At 42.9% G+C, this 19,520-nt stretch overlaps 1 protein-coding gene across 1 annotated transcript in view; it reads right to left on the minus strand.

Annotated features, from left to right (window-relative positions):
- Positions 1-19,520, minus strand: part of enah (ENAH actin regulator) — an 87,250-nt gene that overhangs the window by 9,631 nt on the left and 58,099 nt on the right. The window contains exons 5-11 of the mRNA XM_030047244.1: positions 14,058-14,392; positions 6,058-6,876; positions 3,108-3,424; positions 2,319-2,461; positions 1,781-1,829; positions 1,069-1,120; positions 708-774 (exon numbers count right to left, since the gene is read on the minus strand). Coding sequence (XP_029903104.1) covers positions 708-774; positions 1,069-1,120; positions 1,781-1,829; positions 2,319-2,461; positions 3,108-3,424; positions 6,058-6,876; positions 14,058-14,392 — 1,782 coding nt within the window. The remainder of the gene's footprint in view (positions 1-707; positions 775-1,068; positions 1,121-1,780; positions 1,830-2,318; positions 2,462-3,107; positions 3,425-6,057; positions 6,877-14,057; positions 14,393-19,520) is intronic.

Below are 19,520 nucleotides of genomic sequence, written 5' to 3' on the forward strand. Positions count from 1 at the left end.
CAGAGGAGCTGGTCTTAGCAACAGCCAGACATAAGTGGTTGTGGTAATTGTGCATTCATGTACTGATAAATGACTTCCCTAGCAGAAGTACCACTTAAATGCCCTACAACAGCTACAGCCACTCAAGGAGACCAGGATTTTAGATGATCCACAAATTGGGAGGCTGACAAGATGAAATAGAATGACATCCCAAAACTTTATATATATCACCTTATGCATCTCCATTCCTGCCTGTTCTCACAAAGATCTGGAGACAGAGAAACAAAATAGCCTCTCACCTCCCTGTTTGTTTTCATTTCTGGCCAAAAACCACATGAACCTTGAATGTCCCGACTTCAGGAGTCCATCTGACATGCACGTGAATGCAATATAAGCTTTAGTTATGTTAGCCAGCACTGAACGGCCCAGCAGTGCATCATGCTAAAGCTAGCCAATGCTAATGCTTTAATGTGTTGCCATGGTCCCCGTAACTAAGAATATGACATTGACTATCATCCCTGTTTCCCTTTCAGAAAGATGGTAAACAATGTGAGAATTAATAGTGAACAATGAGTGTTTAGGCAAATTGTACCTTTAAAATGTGAACTTGGGAACCAAATGAGGATATACAATGTAACTTCTGTGCCAAAGTACACAAAATATGACAGATCAGACTGAATTATATATCCATTTTTCAACATATCAGCGGGGAAGCAGAGATACTGTACCTTCCGATAACTGGGGATTTGCTACCGTTCATCGTGTTAGTCCTTTCCCATGGCTTTCTGGGCATGTCTGAAAAAACAAATCAAAACAACAATGAAAATGAACCTTTTCTTACCGTGAGAAGTCTTCAAACATTACTTAGCAGAACAGCAAGACCTGTACATTTACTGCAAGATACACCAGTGTAATGTCAGTGCATAAAAATATTAGAAGTGATTGGATCTACACTAACATGGATCCTTGTCGCCCGTGTTGGGAAGATGCATTTTTCTGCTGTTCTTCTACTGGTGTTGATGATGTTTTGCCCTGTGCGTTCAGATACTGTATGCTACTGAATGTTCTCTTGTCCCTCGTCTCACTCACCTGGTGTGCTACAGGCTGACATTTTAGGAGTCGTGTTTATCTCGCCCTCCTCCTATTGGATAGACACGGAGAGAGTTCACAGGTCAATGCTGAGTCACATTCTCACAGGCCGGTTCACGACTGTGACTTGAGGTGCTAATCATAAGAGAGAAGCTTCACAGAATCAATGCATATCTACTAGACAAGACCAGACATTCCTGAGGAGGGACTAAAGAAGACTTTGTGTTTCATCAGTAAGACTTCACCCACGCTATTTCATTTTTCTTATTAAATACCTGAAAGCCCTCGAAGGTTGACAATTTGTGTTTTGCAAGAAACTAGAAATAATCAACATTATGTTTAACCACTAAAACGGATGTCACCTCTGGTTTGTGTCTGAAAACAGTCTTCTAAAATTACGGTGTCCATGCAGGATGTTTATAAAACGTAGCAAAAGTAGACCACTTAATAGTAGTGATTAAAAATAGGAATGTAGTACATTGTGTGTACCATGCTATCCAAACTAAAGACAAAAAAAGTATCACACAGATAGACGAGTGAGTGATTACAGAAAGGAATGTACAGCCCGAGAAACCAGGGTACGCCGATTATCAAACAGTCTACTGAATGACTGATCCATGAGGGGAAAGTATTGATACTTTGGGACTAGATCAAGCAAGAAGTAAATGCAAGAGCCATTGCTGTCCTCTCCTATGTCTCCCTCGAAACTTACTGATCTCTGCTCAGGTTCAGGTGACGAGCCCTTCTCTGCAATTCTTCTCCTGCAAGACACAAAGCCACAAAGGTGACGTTCAACATGGTCATCAATAATATGCTCATTTGTTCTATGTCACAACTCAAAATTTCATGAGTGACAAACATGCCAGTCAAATAGCATGTGCATATGCAGATAGCAAATATTTATATATTTTATCACTGTCTAGGTACACGATGATTATGTTGAGAGGAACTGTCATATATTATTATTTTTTTTTATTTAGCATTCTTGTCTGTGTTAATGGTGGCTGTCACTTCCACCACTTTGATATATTTTGACATGTCAAGCTAAGATTAATTCTATCTGCCTATCCTTGCATGCACTAAATAGACACTGGCAAAGCAGTGTTAAGATTCAGCTGAATTACTCCAAAAAAAGATGCAAGGATTTTTTTCCACAAGAAAAAAAATCTAATAAGAAAATAAGTCTATTTAGCTACCACAAGACACATTTAATTGGAAAGTAAAAATGTAAAATGTTGATGTATTTCTACCTTCTGGCCAGTAGTGCGCTCATCTCCTCCATGAGCCCTCCTCCCCCAGGAAGAGGGCCATTGCCACGAGTCTCAGATTTGGCCCCTGGGGCCCCTACGGCCCCCGCCACAGCTGCTGCTAGAGCTGCCCCTGCATCGTCACTCTGAGGGGACATGAACACGAAATATTAGATGAATAGAACAGAATAGAGGAGAATAATAGTTAGCAGTTATGGCATCTCATAACATCTCATTTTCAACCTATTTCCTGATTTCCCTTTAGGATATCAGATATCCCCTATTGCCTGTCTATATCAAGATTCGCACTGTAATCGCAACAATAAGAATTTTTTTAAAAAATACGTAAGATTTTCTTCAACATTATGCCAAGACTTTTCTCCATTTTTGTCATGTTTTACACAACAGAAGACATGTAGTGACAAAACGTTTAGCTTGGAGGCGGTCAGCACTAGATACAAGCCTTCCTGTGTCTGCAATGAGATGTGACAGATGGTCGCTGTGAGTGTGTGATCATGCGTAAATGTGGCGTGCATGTGTGTATTTTTCAGTGACAGTGATTCTGTGTGATTATGTATGAAGATTATGTGTGAGTGTAATGTGTGTCAAGTGTGTCAAGACGGTGATTCACAGAAAAACAGCACACATAAAGACACAAATGTACATATGTGTATGTGTGTGCCTAAATGACCAATTTGGAAATAATTTGCAAAAAAAATATTTGGTTATGAATCTATTTATTTTTTCACCTATCAAACAGTAAAAAAAAAAAAAAAATGATCAGCCGCTCACCCTTGGCACTTTACGCAGCTTGGCTCCGGCGAGGGCGGCGGCTAGGCCCGACAGCGGACGGTCCTCCGCAGGAGAGAACAGGCCGGCAGGGAGGGGAGGGGCAGGGGGTGGGGGAGGGGCTCCAGGTGGGGGAGGGGGGCCAGGGGGCGGAGGGGGGGTCCCGCCGGGGGCCAGCGTGGGGGGCAAAGGTGGTGGAGGAGGTGGGGGAGGGTGGCCGGCCGGGGTGGTGGGGGTGGCGGCGGGGGTGTTGCCCGCGGAGGTCACAGTGGAGCCGGGTGGCAGCGGGGGAGGCGGGGGAGGGGTGGGGGCGGTCAACCCTGGCGTCTGCACCACGTCTGCTGGGGAAGGAGGGTGGGGGATGGGTGAAGACACAGGGACAGAGAATGAAGTTGAAACAGTCAGAATCTCTAAAGCCAAGAGCCTGCTAACTAAGGACTTAGCTCAGAAAAGCACAGACCGTGTCGGGTCACTTTCACAGATACGGATTATAGACAAAGTCTTAAACAGGGTCTTCCTGTTCACTGCACATCTCTATTAAGAAGAAAAATGGTTTTAGGCTGGATTAGCCTTGATCCATATCTATGTAACCAACTCACTAACTTTCCAATTATATTTTTTAATTCTATTCTTCCCGATTCCTCTCCTACCAAATACCCTTTTGCCAGAGGGTCACTGCAAATCAGATTTTTTTCTTAATTTATCTGCCTGATAAAGCTGGAAAAAGCAGACCCTCATACAGGTTTACTGCCCCACAAAAATGTTAATACAGACCAACAGTCAGTCTATCAGCTTGAGTAAGTATCTGTCAGTTGTATCAGCAGGTCACACCGTTGTAGTGAAGGTTTGTGGAGCGGTAAACCTATAAGCTAATTTCAATATCTACTTTATCCTTGGTCAGCATCAATGAGAAAGGCGGGTGGATAAAAAATAAAATGAAATATGGATAAGACTCATATATGGTATGAAAGCATGCCACAGCACACCACATTTCATATCCTCATTCAACATGCAACATGAGTTAAAGTTTGGAATGTATTTATTCTGATAAACAGTGTGGAGACAGTGTTCAACATACAGCACTGTGTAATCAAAAGACTTTTTTGGCACAAAGACACTTTTTTTAAAAAACATGCAAGCATACCAACTGAATGAGAAAAAGACAAATAACACAGGAACTTGGGCAGCAATCGTGTTTCGGTCAACACCATCTGCCTCAGTGTGACAGAGGTCCTAATTCACAGATTGCCCGAAAGATTATCTGAGTTTCAATCTAATCATCAAGAACTATTTGTCAGCATTCTTCACTGTAAAGGATTAACGTTAAACTGTAAAGTATGACGCCCTTCGTTTCAACTAATTCACTTCAAGTTCTCATCACAGGCCTACTGCTGTGATCAATACTCCACGATGGAATGCGAACTGTGATCAATCACACTGAACAGTCCAGCCCTTTATAACCAATCAGTATGCAGAATTACAGAGGTCAAAGGTCATTAGAACATCTCCTCTGGCTAATAAGAGTCTGCCAAAGTATAAACGTCAATGAGGCACTGGAGTATTGGTGGATTTGCATATAAATAAAGAACAAACCAGGGTCACCTAGTCTTGTTTTTTGATAAATTGTGTTTTATCCACATAAAGCCTGAAGGATGAGCAAGTATTTACATCAAAACTCAAAAAACTGGATAGCAACTAGAACTAATTAGTTAATAACATATATACAATTATTAGCAATGTATTCAGAAAATTAATTTAGGGGATACTCAAATTAAGTTGTTTGTCATTGCTTCCCTTTTTAGTGATGGAAGTCATTTTCCACCAGTGATGAATGATCGATGAATATTTTGTACTGTAGATGTACAGGTCAGTTACAACTTGTTTCTCTACAAAATAACACAGCAGGAGAATTGCTTTCTGATTTCTGATGTGGCTCAGATTCACTGAAAACAATAAATCTTTCAACTTACCTTTAAAATTCATTTAACTGTTAAGGTATTTAATTAACCACGACAGAATTAAACTCAAGATTGAAGCCCGGTGAACCATCATGTGATAACTCAATTATGATCAAGTACAACAAGATGATTTAGGATGAGACAGTCAGTCAATAAGTCACTACTGTGTCTCATGCGTAGAGAGCATCCTTCTGTGAACTTTGACTGTTGACACACACACTCACAACACAACAAAATGAATCATATAGAAGCCATGGTGAACACATGAGATCAATATATTGTGAACTGCAAAAGGAAAGGAACAAAACTTTGAATGGATTGAGGAGAGCAAAAAACAACAACTGAGATGAACAAGACAGCAACAGACTTCAATTCAGTGATCTGCGTCCACTTAACAGCAGATTGCTATTTTGGTGAGGAGACAGACATGCCATGCTCAAAGACCAGACACAATTCATATCCAATGAGCCATCAGCCAGCCAGACCTTCCAGAAGCAAGAACATGGACATACATGTTTATGAGCAGACTGACAAAGAAGTTAGAGAAGCCTGAGCAACATACTTAAGTGACTGAAAGACCAGTGGTGCCTTCTTAGGCCAAGCAGAAGCAGTAAAGACCCCACACTAGCCAACACATTCAGCATGGTAGCGGTTTCAGAGCCAAAACGAATGAGGTTTACTGGCTGAATCCTACACTTCCCTCAGAGGGAGGGTAGAACTCCTCTGAGATAAACTCTTATGGGATCCATTACTTTGTACCTGGCCCAGATAAATAGCAAGGTAACATATTCAAACCTGTTCAGTAGCCCCACTGTTAGTTGGTGAGTCGAGAGAGGAATGAAAGAAAGGAAGACAGAGGGAAAGCAAAGGGAGAGAGAGTAAGAGAGAGAAAAAAGAGAGAGGGTGTCCAAGAAGACCAGAGGAATTAAGCGAGTAAAAGGATCAGAGTGAAGCAGAGAGATAAAAGAGATAGCAGTCCGGACTGGAGGCCTTACCCTGGGGCTGAGGCCGAGAAGAGAAGCCCCCCTGAGGTGTGTGGGGCTCTGGGCCTGCGATTGTCTCCTGCTCTCCCAGCCCCGGCAGGCCCAGGCCCACAGGGAGAGATAGGTGTTCAGCGGAGGCAGAGGTGGTGGCGGCAGCGGTGACAGCAGCGGCAGCAGGGGGCGCTGTGGAGGGAAAGGGCACACCAGGAGCCTGGGATGAGGAGGGGAGAGACGAGACGGAGGAGGAGGACGGAAGGGGAGCTACGGGGGAAGGCAGCGGGGGCGGGGGAGGCGGCGGAGGCGGGGTGGGGCAGGTGATGCCAACGGGGGTGTGGCTGTGCTGGATGGTGATTGGGGAAGGCGCAGGGAACATGGGCGGGCCGTTGGGGGATGGCGAAGGTGGTTTCTGGGTCAGTGGGGAAGGCGCCGGGATGGGGATGAGCGGCCGTGGGCCTGTGGCCTTCCCAGGGGGGCTGCTTATCATGACGGGTGGCGAGGGGGGCAAAGGAGTGAAGTTGCAGGTGGACCACACCACGGCTTTGGGTGGCGGGGCAGGGGCTGGAGCAGGGGCTGGAGCAGGAGGCGGGGTTTGAGGAGGGGCCTGCTGTCTCCTTGGGACAGTGGCGTAATGAGGCAGGACTGGGTGGAAGGCGGAGCCGAGCGAGGTGGCGAATCGGGAGGCCGAGTGCCTTAGTGGTGGGGTGGGGGGCGTAGTTGCGGAGGGTGAGGGTGTCCCGGGAATCGGGTAATTGGGGGTTGATGGAGACAGGGGTGAAGTGGAAGTCTTGCTGTAGTCCGGCGGCGTGGGAGTGCACAGGGTGCTTTCGAACGCTAAGCACACAGCACGCAAATGGACAACAAGGTCAAGGACAAGACAGGACAGGAGGGAAGGAAGGAAGAGAAGGAAGGAAGCAAGCAGCCGCCACGCACACAGAAGGGAAAGACAAACAGGTCAGGACAGAGAGAAGGAAGGAGGGAGGGAGGGAAAAAGAGAGAAGAGAGAATGGGGCAGATGAAGCAGGAAAAAACAGCATAGACCTAAACCACCGTTTTCTTCCTGGTTGTGTGCACTGTCTAAGGGCAGAGATGATGCTACTGTGTTAATGAACATGGGTTAGCACTGTGGACAGACCCAGAGGTAGGCAGCATTTTGTGTTCTTGCTTGCTGAAATTAGAGGAGAAAAAAAGCAGAGGATCGAGGAACAAAATGCAGAGGCACAAATGCTCAGGAGCCAAAGTTTTTCCACAAACAAAATACCCAGCAAAAAAGCATCCAAGTAAATGCACATTATCACCAGTGTCATCGCCCCTCATTAACAGCCACACCAGACAGCATTTCCTCCATATTCATTTAGAGGTGGGACACAGCAAGCAAACCCTTGCTAGCCCTGTTCAACAAAAACACAAACATACATCAGTAAATGTTAAGGCTTATAACTTTAATGTGAGCCAGCAAAACAATATTGATGGTTTAAGTTGTGCTGACATCAAAATTAGAAAAAAAAAAAGCACAGGAATAAATGCAGAATTAAAATCAAAATGATCCTTAGCAATGTAAAATATTAAAGCGAAACACAAGCATTAACTCCAAGCTGCAACCAACAAAGTGCACAGATTCATACTAGAGCCAGGCACCATCTAATCTAGGTGGGAAAATGACATCAACACCTTGTCGACATCTGCTGCCGAGGTGCCTCTGAGCAAGGCATGCAACTCCCAAATGCTCCATTGTGTTATGACCCGTCTAGGGGTAACCGGGGACACAACATGAACTGTGCAGCTTCCCCCACTCCAAAGCCGAATAACCATCAATCGACACAATGCCGGCAAGTGAAACACATTTATTTACAAAGGTGAACTATATACAGCAGCAGGTATTAAATGACAGCTTCGGGGTGGAGCTGCTGAGGGACCAGCAGCACAACACTGTTTGTACTAAGCAGTTTCCAGGAGTCCAGTTGTGTGGTAAAGTAATGTAGTTTCATTTCATTGCTTTAAAAAAAAAAAGCATGTGTAATCAATCAATCTTCCCAGGGCAATTGAAGCTAAGAAAGATAAATATGATTTCATCCAAACACAGTTTAGCTGGCACACTGATTGATAGCTGGAAAGTTTCACAGAGCTTAAGGGATAACTTTGGCTGTTTTCAATCTGAACCGGTTTTTGTTCTCATCTCTTTCCATCATAATGATTGTTTCTGACCAACGTCTTGTCAGCTGCTTCATGACTGAGCAGATTACATTACATTCTGTAATGAGAAATGCCAGCAAAAAGACTTTTCTAGAGTAATGCCTTGCTCATATACACTGCATGCTACAAAAACTGTGTCCATTACCCTGTATTAAATAGCTGCGCAATATGGCAAGCAAGTATCTCTACACTGAAGCAACTGACCAGATTTTGGTATAACAGTAAATGATTTTTGCAGACGATGTGATTGGCTTAATCGAACTGCTGACCTCCAGCATGCACTGGAACGGTTTGTGGCTGAGTATGAAGCAGATGGGATGTTAATCAGCACCTCCAAGTTACCAGAGGTTACTGCCCCAAGTGGAGGAGTTCAAGCATCTCGGGGTCTTGTTCATGTGTGAGGGTAAAATGGGGCATGAGATTGAAAGACAGCAGCAGCAGCAGCACTCATGCAGTCATTGTACCGGACTGTCATGGTGAAGAGGGTGCTGAGGCTGAAAGCAAAGCTCTCGATTTACATTGCAATTTTAATCTCTGGTCACAAGCTTTGGGTAGTGACTGAAAGAATGACATGGATACAAACATAGGAAATGAACTTTCTTCTCTGTGTGGCTTAGAGAGAGGGTGAGGAGCTCAGACATTTAGCAGAAGCTCCATGTTGAAAGGAGCCAGTTGAGGTGATCTGAGTTTCTAATTAGGATGTGTCCTGGATGCCTCTCTGTGGGCTGTGGGCCACATCCAGGTCCAGGCCACACCGTGAGCACACTGGGAGGACTACATATCCCAGGTCCTCCTGAGGGATCCCAAGGCATTCCCAGGTGAGGTGGCTGGGGAAAAGAACACAAGAGCTGCCCTCTTCAGTCTGCTGCGCCCGGTCCCAGTTGAATAGCAGGAAATGGATGGATGGAAAATGATGGAACAAAAGGGTTCAAGGTTTTGTCCAAGTTTATCTAATAAAATCTGATAAACTGGAACAACAATGCTTGATTTAATAAAATTAAAAAAAAAAAAAAACATTTTTCTAATCTCCTATCAGTCAGTTTGCCCCCAGCATTGTGTGTTTGGCAATGTATTGATGCCTTGCCTAAATGAGGATGACACTCTTTGTGTTGAAAAATGGATTCATTTTGGAAAACCAGCCAAACACCAGAACCTTCCTTCTTCTTACTTTAACTTGTAATTCCTCCTGTCAAATGCAACGTGACTACTTCAGAAGGATGAACCTTCTATTCTCCTGTAAGAGGAAACAAAGCCTTATCACTGCTGTGTGAATTATGAGCAGATGGCATCTGTTATCCTAGAGTCTGTTAATATGAATTAAATGTCCTCTTGGCCTCATCTTTCAAATCATCAGTGAAGCGAGGAGTGCTCGGGTAGGTTACCAGTGTTATGGTGCTCATGTTGCCAGAGTCAGCTGACTCAGAATTAATAAGTAATGCTCTGTTTGCTTGTTTTTATGGTCTTGCTGTTAGCTTTTGCCTTACTATTACCTAAGGTGTTTATTGTGTTGTTATCCTGATTACACCCTCATCTTATGGTGCTTATATTTACAAAATTTATTCTGAGCTGTAAAACCCCTTTTCTCACTCTCTCTCATGTCTGTCCTGGGTGATTCAAGCCTTCATTCATTATCTTTCTAGCTAATTACCTTTGTTGTGTTTTGTGATGCGGCCAGCCAAATGGGCAGCATGGCCTGGACGGTGTTATGTGGATCAGCCATATGTTTTGTGTGTCAGAGGGGGTAAAGTAAAGTTGTTAATCCTCTGTTCACCTTCTGGGCCACTGCCCCTTGCCAGTGATGTAATTCCAGACCTTATCATCTTGACAGGATTTGAATATTTCAGCCAGGGCTCAATCTGATGCACACTGATAATCACTGTGTTACAAGGATGTAGACCTAAATATGTTATATTTAAACCTAGTAATACATAATGTTGACATTTAATTGTATAATTTTAGGACCACTATTCCTGTAATATTAATCTATTTTGTGCTTTTTTTTTTTTTTTTTTTGGGAACGGAGTTGCTTGAAGGCAAAAGCAAATTTTGAGCTATTCCCAAATTTTTGAAGACCTGGAAATAATCCAGTTCCCCTTTGCATACATTTCTCCTGGCCTACATTGGAAGCTTGACATACATACACATAGTATTAATATTACAAATCTACACACACAGACACATACATAATCAGACATATGACAAACAGTCATACACAAAAAGCTTGTCTCTTTCTCATGCACACATATCACCACCTTAACAGAGACCACTACTGGCACTTGTGAATACCTAAATCATTAGATAACGTATCAATTAATCGCTGTAGTTTTTTCTTGGCCTGCTACTAGGCTATTTTCTTCTCTGTGTTACTTTTTTACAGGCTTTAGCTTCTCCTGGGCAGCTGGCTGGTTCTGAAAACATACATGTGCATTTATACCATTTCTCTCCTCTAACTGGAATGAATGCTCATCCCACACACTCTGTTTCTGTGGCCCCTATCCTTCAGCTTGCATTTCCTTCATTAACCTGGAACTCCACTTCATGCTTTAATTGTCTTTCTCTTGGTCTTTCCTGCGCTCCTGCCAACTTTGACACCTAAGTTTCCATATAACCCTTGCCCCTTCACTTCACTACATAAAATATCTCCTTCCTTGTTTTATCGCATTAACCTTGCACTCACCCCTTCTCTAAACTTGCTCCATCTTATTTCCTTCTCTCTCTGTGTAGCTTTGGATACATCATGTGACTCCATCCTAAGCTTTTGCCCTGCCATCCCACAGTAATCAACACACAACTGCAACACAGTGATTACACAGACAGCTGGACGCATATGCACGAGAACACACATCACACATACGAAGACGACACAGCCATGGTTCAGTCAAGCTCATCATCCATGCTAACTTGATTACACTTCACTGAACTAAACAGAGGCATAAAAAGGCCCACAGTGAAGGTCTGGTGGCCACAAAGATAGAGTAGACAAACTTAAATAATTTCCATATCCGAAAGTCTCTCAGGTTACACTTGCACCTGGACAGTTAGCATCCATAGCATTAATTCTGAAGACATACACAGGATATATGCTACATGTACTCAGAAATAAAGGACGCACAGTGAATTGTTACTTACAGGCGATAATTGTGTGTGAAATAGTTGACGCGAAATAATCAAACTTAATCATACTTTTTATGAGCCACGAAATGCACTCAGTAAGGCAAGCAATGGCAGTAAGACAGACAAGTGTTGGAGAAAGCAGAAGGAAAAATCAACTGGGCAAAAAAGACACCTTCACATTTTGAATTCCAGTCTCACAGAGTGAAGAAAAATGTTTCTATCTTTGCTGTTCAGTTTCCCTCAAGCCAGGTTGATATCAGTGTTAGTACTAGAGGCAATAGGTACACAGCTGGGCACACCCAAAGTTTAAAATGAAAGATAATAACTATGATAACTAGACATTTTTGCCTAAGTGAAGCAATAAACCAGAGTTTCCATTCCCGCAAATTCCATTTTACGGCAGTACTTGTGAATGGCAAAAGCTGCAAACAATGGGTGCAGAAAAGAGATGCAAAAGCACACACACACACACACACACACACACCCTAAAAGAGAGAAAGAGAGCACTATGAAGTGTTAAACATCACATCACAACCCTGCTGCAAAACCAAAACAAGCCCATTTGTTAACATGCAGAACATGCATGTGTGGGTTTCTGCATCCCTGTGTGTTTGTTCTGTGCACTATTGTGTTTGGAGTGTAGAGGCCCCTCCCCCTTATCCTAAGGCTGTTGCACACATGCACGCACGCGCACACACACACACACACACACACACGCTTGCCCTGGGGGTTTCACTAACATTCTCCCTGATGATGTATTTATAGCCTCTGAGTAACGCCACAGAAATAACTGTGCCTGCCTATGTGTGTGTGCGCGCATGTGTGTATGCATGCGTATGCTGATATGCTGATCATGGCATTGAAGCGTGCCGCACAACGCTACCTCCCCTACTGACCCAGTCCTGAAACGGAGCCAGTTCCCCGTCCTACCATACGACTCTCATCCATCAAAACCCCAACTTGGAAGCAGAGTGCATTCCCACCTGTGGCTCCAGCCTCTCCCTGCTGCTGACTTTATCTGTGTTTATTACACAGATTTTTTCCCCCTCGTTTAAAAACTGAGATCAGTTGTATGCACAGCCACAATTCATATCCTGCACTGCAAATGCAAAACAGACCTATACCCTTTCTGGGTTTGGACCACAAACCATTCCTCATAGTAATTTAATTCAAAGTTTTAATAAATAATTTATGGCAAATCAGTTTTTTTCTCCCACCTTAAACAACTCTTACATCCCTCTATAATACTTTTAATGATAAGAAGTTTTGAATTGTCATTCATCGACTGGCTGATAAAATGTGTGCATGTCAGTCAGTGGTTGTGGGAGTTTGTGTGTGTGTTGTGGGGGCTGGGGCTCTTTGAAGAAATCATGCGTTCATTCTCTCTCTCTCACACACACACACACACACATACTCCTCCCATGCCCCAGTGCCTTAGCAATCTGTTCCTAGCGCCTGTCCAGCTCATAGGCAGATGGGCAGAATGAGGCAGAGAGCGGGTTGTAGCTCAGTGCTAAAAAGGCCAACTAATGATCAAAAGAGACTAGCTAGAAATGGAGGAGAGACACAAAGCAGTTGTTCACCAATCTGAGAAGCATCGTCCTGTGCCCTGCACCGGCCTGGTTTTCATGGACAGCTTGTTCAGAGAATAGCCCTTGGTGTTGGAAACCACTTTTGAATAGCATTTGAACCCTGAACTGTGGATCGCATGTTCACCTGCTACTTCAAAGCTACCGCTGCCTGAGTGTGAATTTCCCATCTTTCCTGAGTAGCACATTTCTGAAACCTTTACGACTGCAAATTTAGAGGCCATGCTAGGCTATTGTGCTGAGTTTAATGCCTGTTTTAATGCCAGTAGACTTCAGGATTTTTGAACACTGTAAAGTTGGGAGAAGTTGGGACTATACTGATATGTTATGTCAATATCATGATATGAGACTAGATCTATAGTCTGAGATTTTGGATATCTTAATATCATGATATGGCATAAGTGTCATCTTTTCCTGGTTTTAAAAACATTTAATTTTCTGAACTTGTTAGATTTTTCTAGCTGTTCTGTTAATTGCCTGTATCTGCTTGGACATCATATTGGCATTGCCAAGGACTGAATATTAAAAAAATTCTTGTGTATAAATATTTAAATTAAGTGCCGAAAAATTCATCCCTACAATACTGTCTCAATTTCTGTCTATATCAAGAAGCCCAAGGTTTCAATTGGTTGTTCAAAACACACTCAATCAAGTCCAAACCCCTTAAATCATAGTTTTACCAGAAGATTATTCCACAAATTATCTATCTAAAAAAAACTGTCTGAGCTCACAGCTGTTGTGAGAAATTGATGAATAAAACAATTTCCTATGTAAGAATTTAATTTATGCAGACACCATCTAGTCAGGTATACCATTTTGGGGGGTTTTGGGACTGGAGACAGATTCAAAAACACATGCTAGTGCTCATAATCATTTCATCCAACTCGGGTTATAAGTGTTAAGAAGCTCTTGTGAGTCCAAGCCTCGTACTGTCCAGTGTTCAGTTGTAGGAACTGGAAAAGATATTTATTCCTGTAAATCTGATGCATAACCAGATGTGTGAAAGCACATACACACTTTTCTTTCTGCCCTAGTTTGCTGGCAAAGCAGGAAGCCTCTGAAAGTGTGTGTGTGAATGTGTATATGAGCGTCAGTAGAAAACCAAAGTGCAGCACTCACCGGCATTGGAGATGCGTCTCCCTCTCTCCCAGTCCTGCTGCTCTCTGTCCAACTGCTCCTGCTGCTCCCTCTCTAGACGCTCTCTCTCCGCCTTCTCCCTTTCCATCAGCTCTTGCTCGGCGCGCTCCTGCTGCTCCCGTTCAATGCGCTCCCTCTCCGCCTGCGCCTCCCTCTCCTGATGCTCGCGCTCCTGACGCTCCCGCTCACGCTCCAGCATCTCTCGCTCCAGGCGCTCACGTTCCTGACGCTCCCTCTCCAGGCGCTCACGCTCCTGACGCTCCCTCTCAAGGCGCTCCCGCTCCATCTCCTTCTGCCTCTGCAGCTCCTGAAGCTGCCTGGATGAGACGAGACAAGACAGGAGAGGAGAGGAGAGATAATAGAGGAGTGGAGAGGAGAACGGGAGAGGGAGAGATGGTAGAAAGAGGAGGAATATTCACATCAATGTAAAATCCGCAACAATTCAATTATACCAATTATGTATTATCTAAACCAGCACCAATTACACAAGCTGTTGGTCAGAGCCTGACCCCACAGGAAAAAATGTCACTGATTGTTGTCCTTACATAAGATCTGTCATTATGTAATAATTGCTGCTCGGTACAATACCCTTGCTGTTATGCAACCACAGCCAGCTCTGCTAAAAATTTGGGCACTTTAAAACACATTGAGTGAAAACTGCCTTTTGGCGAAAGCCTCCCTGGGCTGCAGTGAAAAGCAGTGACTCTGCCAAGAACCAACATCACATTTCTGTGTCTGGAAATTAAAATACAAGGGAAGAGTGGGATGAATAAAATCTAAACAATTTGATTTTGTTCTGCTTTTGATGTAATATTGCAGAAGGTGAGATTAATATTGATCCAGGAGGGAAAACAGTGTGTGCAGGGGGTGTTTTGGCACAAATGGACTGTGCAGATCTAATTATAGTCACTAGGTGTCAGTATAAGGCAGCAGTACTACTAGTATGGGGGGGTATAATGAATGAGAACTATGTGTGTATGTGTGTGTGTGTATATGTGTGAGTGTGTGTGTGAGAGAAAGAAATAGAGAAGATGCCTGTTTTAGTGCAACTAATATTAATATGAATATAAATTGATCCTGCTGGGAAAATTCTGGAAGCAATTAGTTTTAGGATATATCCAGAGCAGTAGGATATAAATAAAATTAATTATATGTACATATAAACAACAAGGCCAACATAAATAATTATACTTAATAAAAATGTAAACACAACATGTAATGTTTGGGTTCCATGTTTCATATGAGCTAAAAGGACATCCCTCATTTTCCATGAAGGTTTATTTCTTTCAAATCTTCTGCACAAATATGTTTACATGCCTGCACTTTTTCCACTATGATTTGCTTTCAAATGAATGATTTACCTTTGAAACTATTTCATGATGCATTTGTTTTAGTATAAATAATAATAACATAATAAACACAATAAATATTCAAGTTTTCACAGGATGTAAAAAGTACTATCAGTGGCATCATCAGCATATGTGCAACTTATTACAATGAGGGCAGATTTAAAGCATGAGAGAAACTGAAGACAAAAACAAATATCACAGCATATAGATGTGCAAAATGTGCTAATACTCACATTAACAGGTCTGCAAGGTGCTGTGTGTCCCTACTCAAGTGTCTTGGATGTGTGAGGAGAAAAATATACACCTTTCACTAGCCGTACACTTGGCCTGTCGCCACAAAAACATCCTCTCTTCCACTGACAGTTAGTGGGGAGGATTTTTATTGACAACCTGTGTTACAAGCCAGGTGTGTGTGTGTGTGTGTGTGTGTGTGTGTGTGTGTGTGTGTATCTGTGACTGTTTGAGGTGAATGTGTGAGAGAGAGGGTGAGAGAGAGAGTGTTATAGAGGGAGACCAGACCAGATGCAGGTTGTGGGAGGTTATAATCTGTCAGGTTCACACACACACACACACACACACACACACACACACACACACACACACACACACACACGCACACACACACAAATGGTGCCAAGGAAATCGTTCATTTAATTGGAAAGCCTTAACTGTCTTGTCACATTATGATTTACTTGGTTATAAATTAAATTGGCCATAAATTAAATGTTGTTACATTCATAAATTTCAAAGGCAAAGAGAGAGAGAGAAAAAGAGGTGGTGGGAATTGGAGATTAACAGTATGCAGTCTCCCTCTCCTTCCTCCCTCACTCACTCACTCACACACACACACACACACACACACACACACACACACACACACTAAATCAAATCTGTCAGGTCCCCTACATTCACTCAACCTGTTCTAGTGAAGGCTGACTCACGTCTATAAGTCAATCATCAGCATAAATATTGCCTAATGCAAGCTAACTCCTTCACACCCTCTCCTTCTGTCTAGCCTAGTGACACACACACACACACACACACACACACACACACACACACACACACACGCACACATACACACACACACAGCACCAGTGACACAAATCCATCTCAAGGCATGTATAGACCTGCAGGTACACACACACAAACACACAGAATAGTGCTTTCAGGGTTTTGCCTATCATTTTCCCATGCTCCACTTTCAGAAAACCTGTTCCCATGCATCAGGCTGTTGTGTGAAGCCTTCCCACTTCTTCTGATTCACCCAAAAACGTATCAACAACGTGTTCACTACATCACAGTGGCCACGTCAAACTTTTTTTTTTTTTTTTTTTTTTTTTTTGGCACAAACACCATCGTGGTCACACAATATTCTGGTTTGTATTTTGGTGACACTGCAGCCGTTTTCACACAGTGAGCCGAGAATACGGTCCGGACTTTGGGCAGAGTTGCTCTTTCATGCATCAGGCGCGTTCACACCTACAGGAAATACTCCATATGGCCTGGGCGAGGGGTGGCGCCTGCCTGGGATTTTGGGGGAACTGCACTGTATAAGAGTGAAGTTACTAAATATTTTTGACAGCCAGCTGTACACAGAGACCAGGGTTAACTGTCAGGACTAATTGAAGGACTGCGTGTTTTGGTGGAAAATTAAGTTGTAACTCATCGTAGCTTCTTGTCTACCTTTTTCAGTAGGGAATAGACATAGTTTGTGTTTTAACAATGTTATGTTTATGCATTATTGATCCAGGAAATTCAAATCTGTGAATTTACGAGTTTTATAGAAATGTGTCAGGGTAGAGCATACAGGAGGCAGGACACACACCCACTGGCTTGCTGTGTCTGTGCATGTCAGTGTGTCCTGTACTGAGATATATTTTTCCTTGGAGTTTCTGTAGGTGGCGCTCTTTTCTGTGACTGTTCTGCCATGGCGGCTATCGCTGCTCAAGCTAACTACCCCGTTCTTATATTCAGTCCAGCCTTCTCTTGCTGCTGCCAGAAACATAAAACGCATCATTTCCTGGGGGCCAGAGGATTTATCTCAGGAAAGCACTACCTGACACTGAGTGTTTAGAAGAGGCAAGTGAGAAAGCTTTTATGAGCTGGATATGGGTTGAATCACTGTGGTGTTATATCAACAGGCAATAGAGAGCAGCAAAATGGCAAATGGCCAAATGGTTTATTTGTTGCAACACTGGGAAAATGACATTTCTCCTTTAGAGCCAAACATTAGGCTCACACACACACCTGGGAGTCAAACATTAGGCTCCCAGGTGTGTGTGTTTGTGTGTGCGTGTGTGTGTGTGTGTGTGTGTGTGTGTGTGTGAAACCTGAACACATCACAGTTTTTTTTTAAGATCTCTGCACAGGCTTCCAGAGTGCCACAGTGTAAATTTTAAGATACCGTTGTGTGTCTATAAACCACTTAAAAAATAGCTTAGAACCAAAAAATAAATTTCTGATATGTTCATGTGGTACAAAGCTGCAAGACCTAGACTAAACTATCTTTTGTTTGTTTGTTTGTTTTTAAAGCAGCCACAAACCTTTATGTTATCTAAAGTAGAAGCATTTTTGTATATTTTATTATGTGCCTTGTTTTTATGCAAAGCAGTTTGTAATAACCCTGTGTATGAAATGTGCATCACAAATAAATTTGCCTTGCCTAAAATCTTCCTTGCCTTGTCTATATCAGAGAGAGAGAGGGGGCCTACGGTATGCACGTTTTCACTCAAATTGAAGGCCACACCAGCTGATTTCACTGACGCATTCAACCAGGGAGGTGGAACTAATCAGTCAAATTACCTGCTGTAGTGTTTGTTTGGAGCGAAAATCTGTAAACTCTCCACCCTCCCTGGCACATGATTGCACCACTGCTGCATATAATGATTGTAAATACTGATGATTATGCATTGTGACTGTGATTTAAGCAAACGTGAGCATCTGAGCTAGGCTAATTCCATTGAACGCCCTAAAGAACAGCGGTGACACGGCGACTGAGAGCTCAGGGGCTCAGATCCACCAATCTACTCTGTGGGATTATCCTAACTGATAGCAAGCAGCAAAAGAAGGTTTAAGGATTTTTCTCTTCTCTTTATGTCAGCTCTTTTTTCTTCTTTCCATTTCTTTCTTTATCAGAGTGTTTCTAACAAGGCCTAACACCCATCTAGCTCTCTCTTCCCTCTCCCCAGAAAAGAAAGAATAAAAGTAATGAAAGAGGAAGAATGATCAAGGAAGGAAATAAAGAAAAAAAAAAAAAGATCCTGACCCATTATCCTACTGTATTTTCCAAAAAGGATCCCCATTGATGGCTACTCTCTACTTCTCCATACACACACACACACACACACACACACACACACACACACACACACACACACACAGCTGTCCCAGTTCTCACGGTGTCCCAGTGGTCTATTGAGGTAATTACAGAAAGACAGAGGTAACCTGTGTTCTGGGCTAATGGAAGCCTGGAAGGGACAAGTCTCTGAGGACTGTACAATAATCTGTCCTGCACAATCTGTACTATACAATCATCTGTTCTCTATAAAAGCAAATCATGCCTTATGGAACAACATAAAATATTAAGATATGTGAGAACAATTTCTTTCTTTTCTTTCTTTTTTTTTTTTAAACAAGGTAGGTTGAGAAGGTTCCCAAATTATTCATTGATAATGCAGGTTTTGGTGCACTTTAAGATACACACTCTTAGCCAAGGGTAGATAAATTAACACTAGCGGCATGCTGGCAGACTGTAGCTGGGGCTGTCTACTCTACCAGCCACTTTGGCAGGCAACCAGCCCTCATTTAGAGGGCCTAAATTCAGATTTGGTCTACAAAATAGTTAAAGTGGCCGATGGATTTTAGACTACCTCTGTGAAAGAGAGGGTTTATTGTCCCGGATACTGACTGAATTGTTACCTGATTAGGGTTAAATGGGAGCACAGTGCACTGAATACAGATCTGCAAGCTGATTTAACCATGGGAATCAAAGATACAGCTTATTACTATCATGCCAAGTGTTAAAGTATAGCAGCTGAAGAGGGCAATGCAGCACACATCAACACACAGGCTGTGTGAACCTGTGTGTTGGTGG

The sequence above is a fragment of the Myripristis murdjan genome, chromosome 24 (assembly GCF_902150065.1).
Source record: "Myripristis murdjan chromosome 24, fMyrMur1.1, whole genome shotgun sequence".
In the NCBI taxonomy this organism is placed as follows: Eukaryota; Metazoa; Chordata; class Actinopteri; order Holocentriformes; family Holocentridae; genus Myripristis; species Myripristis murdjan.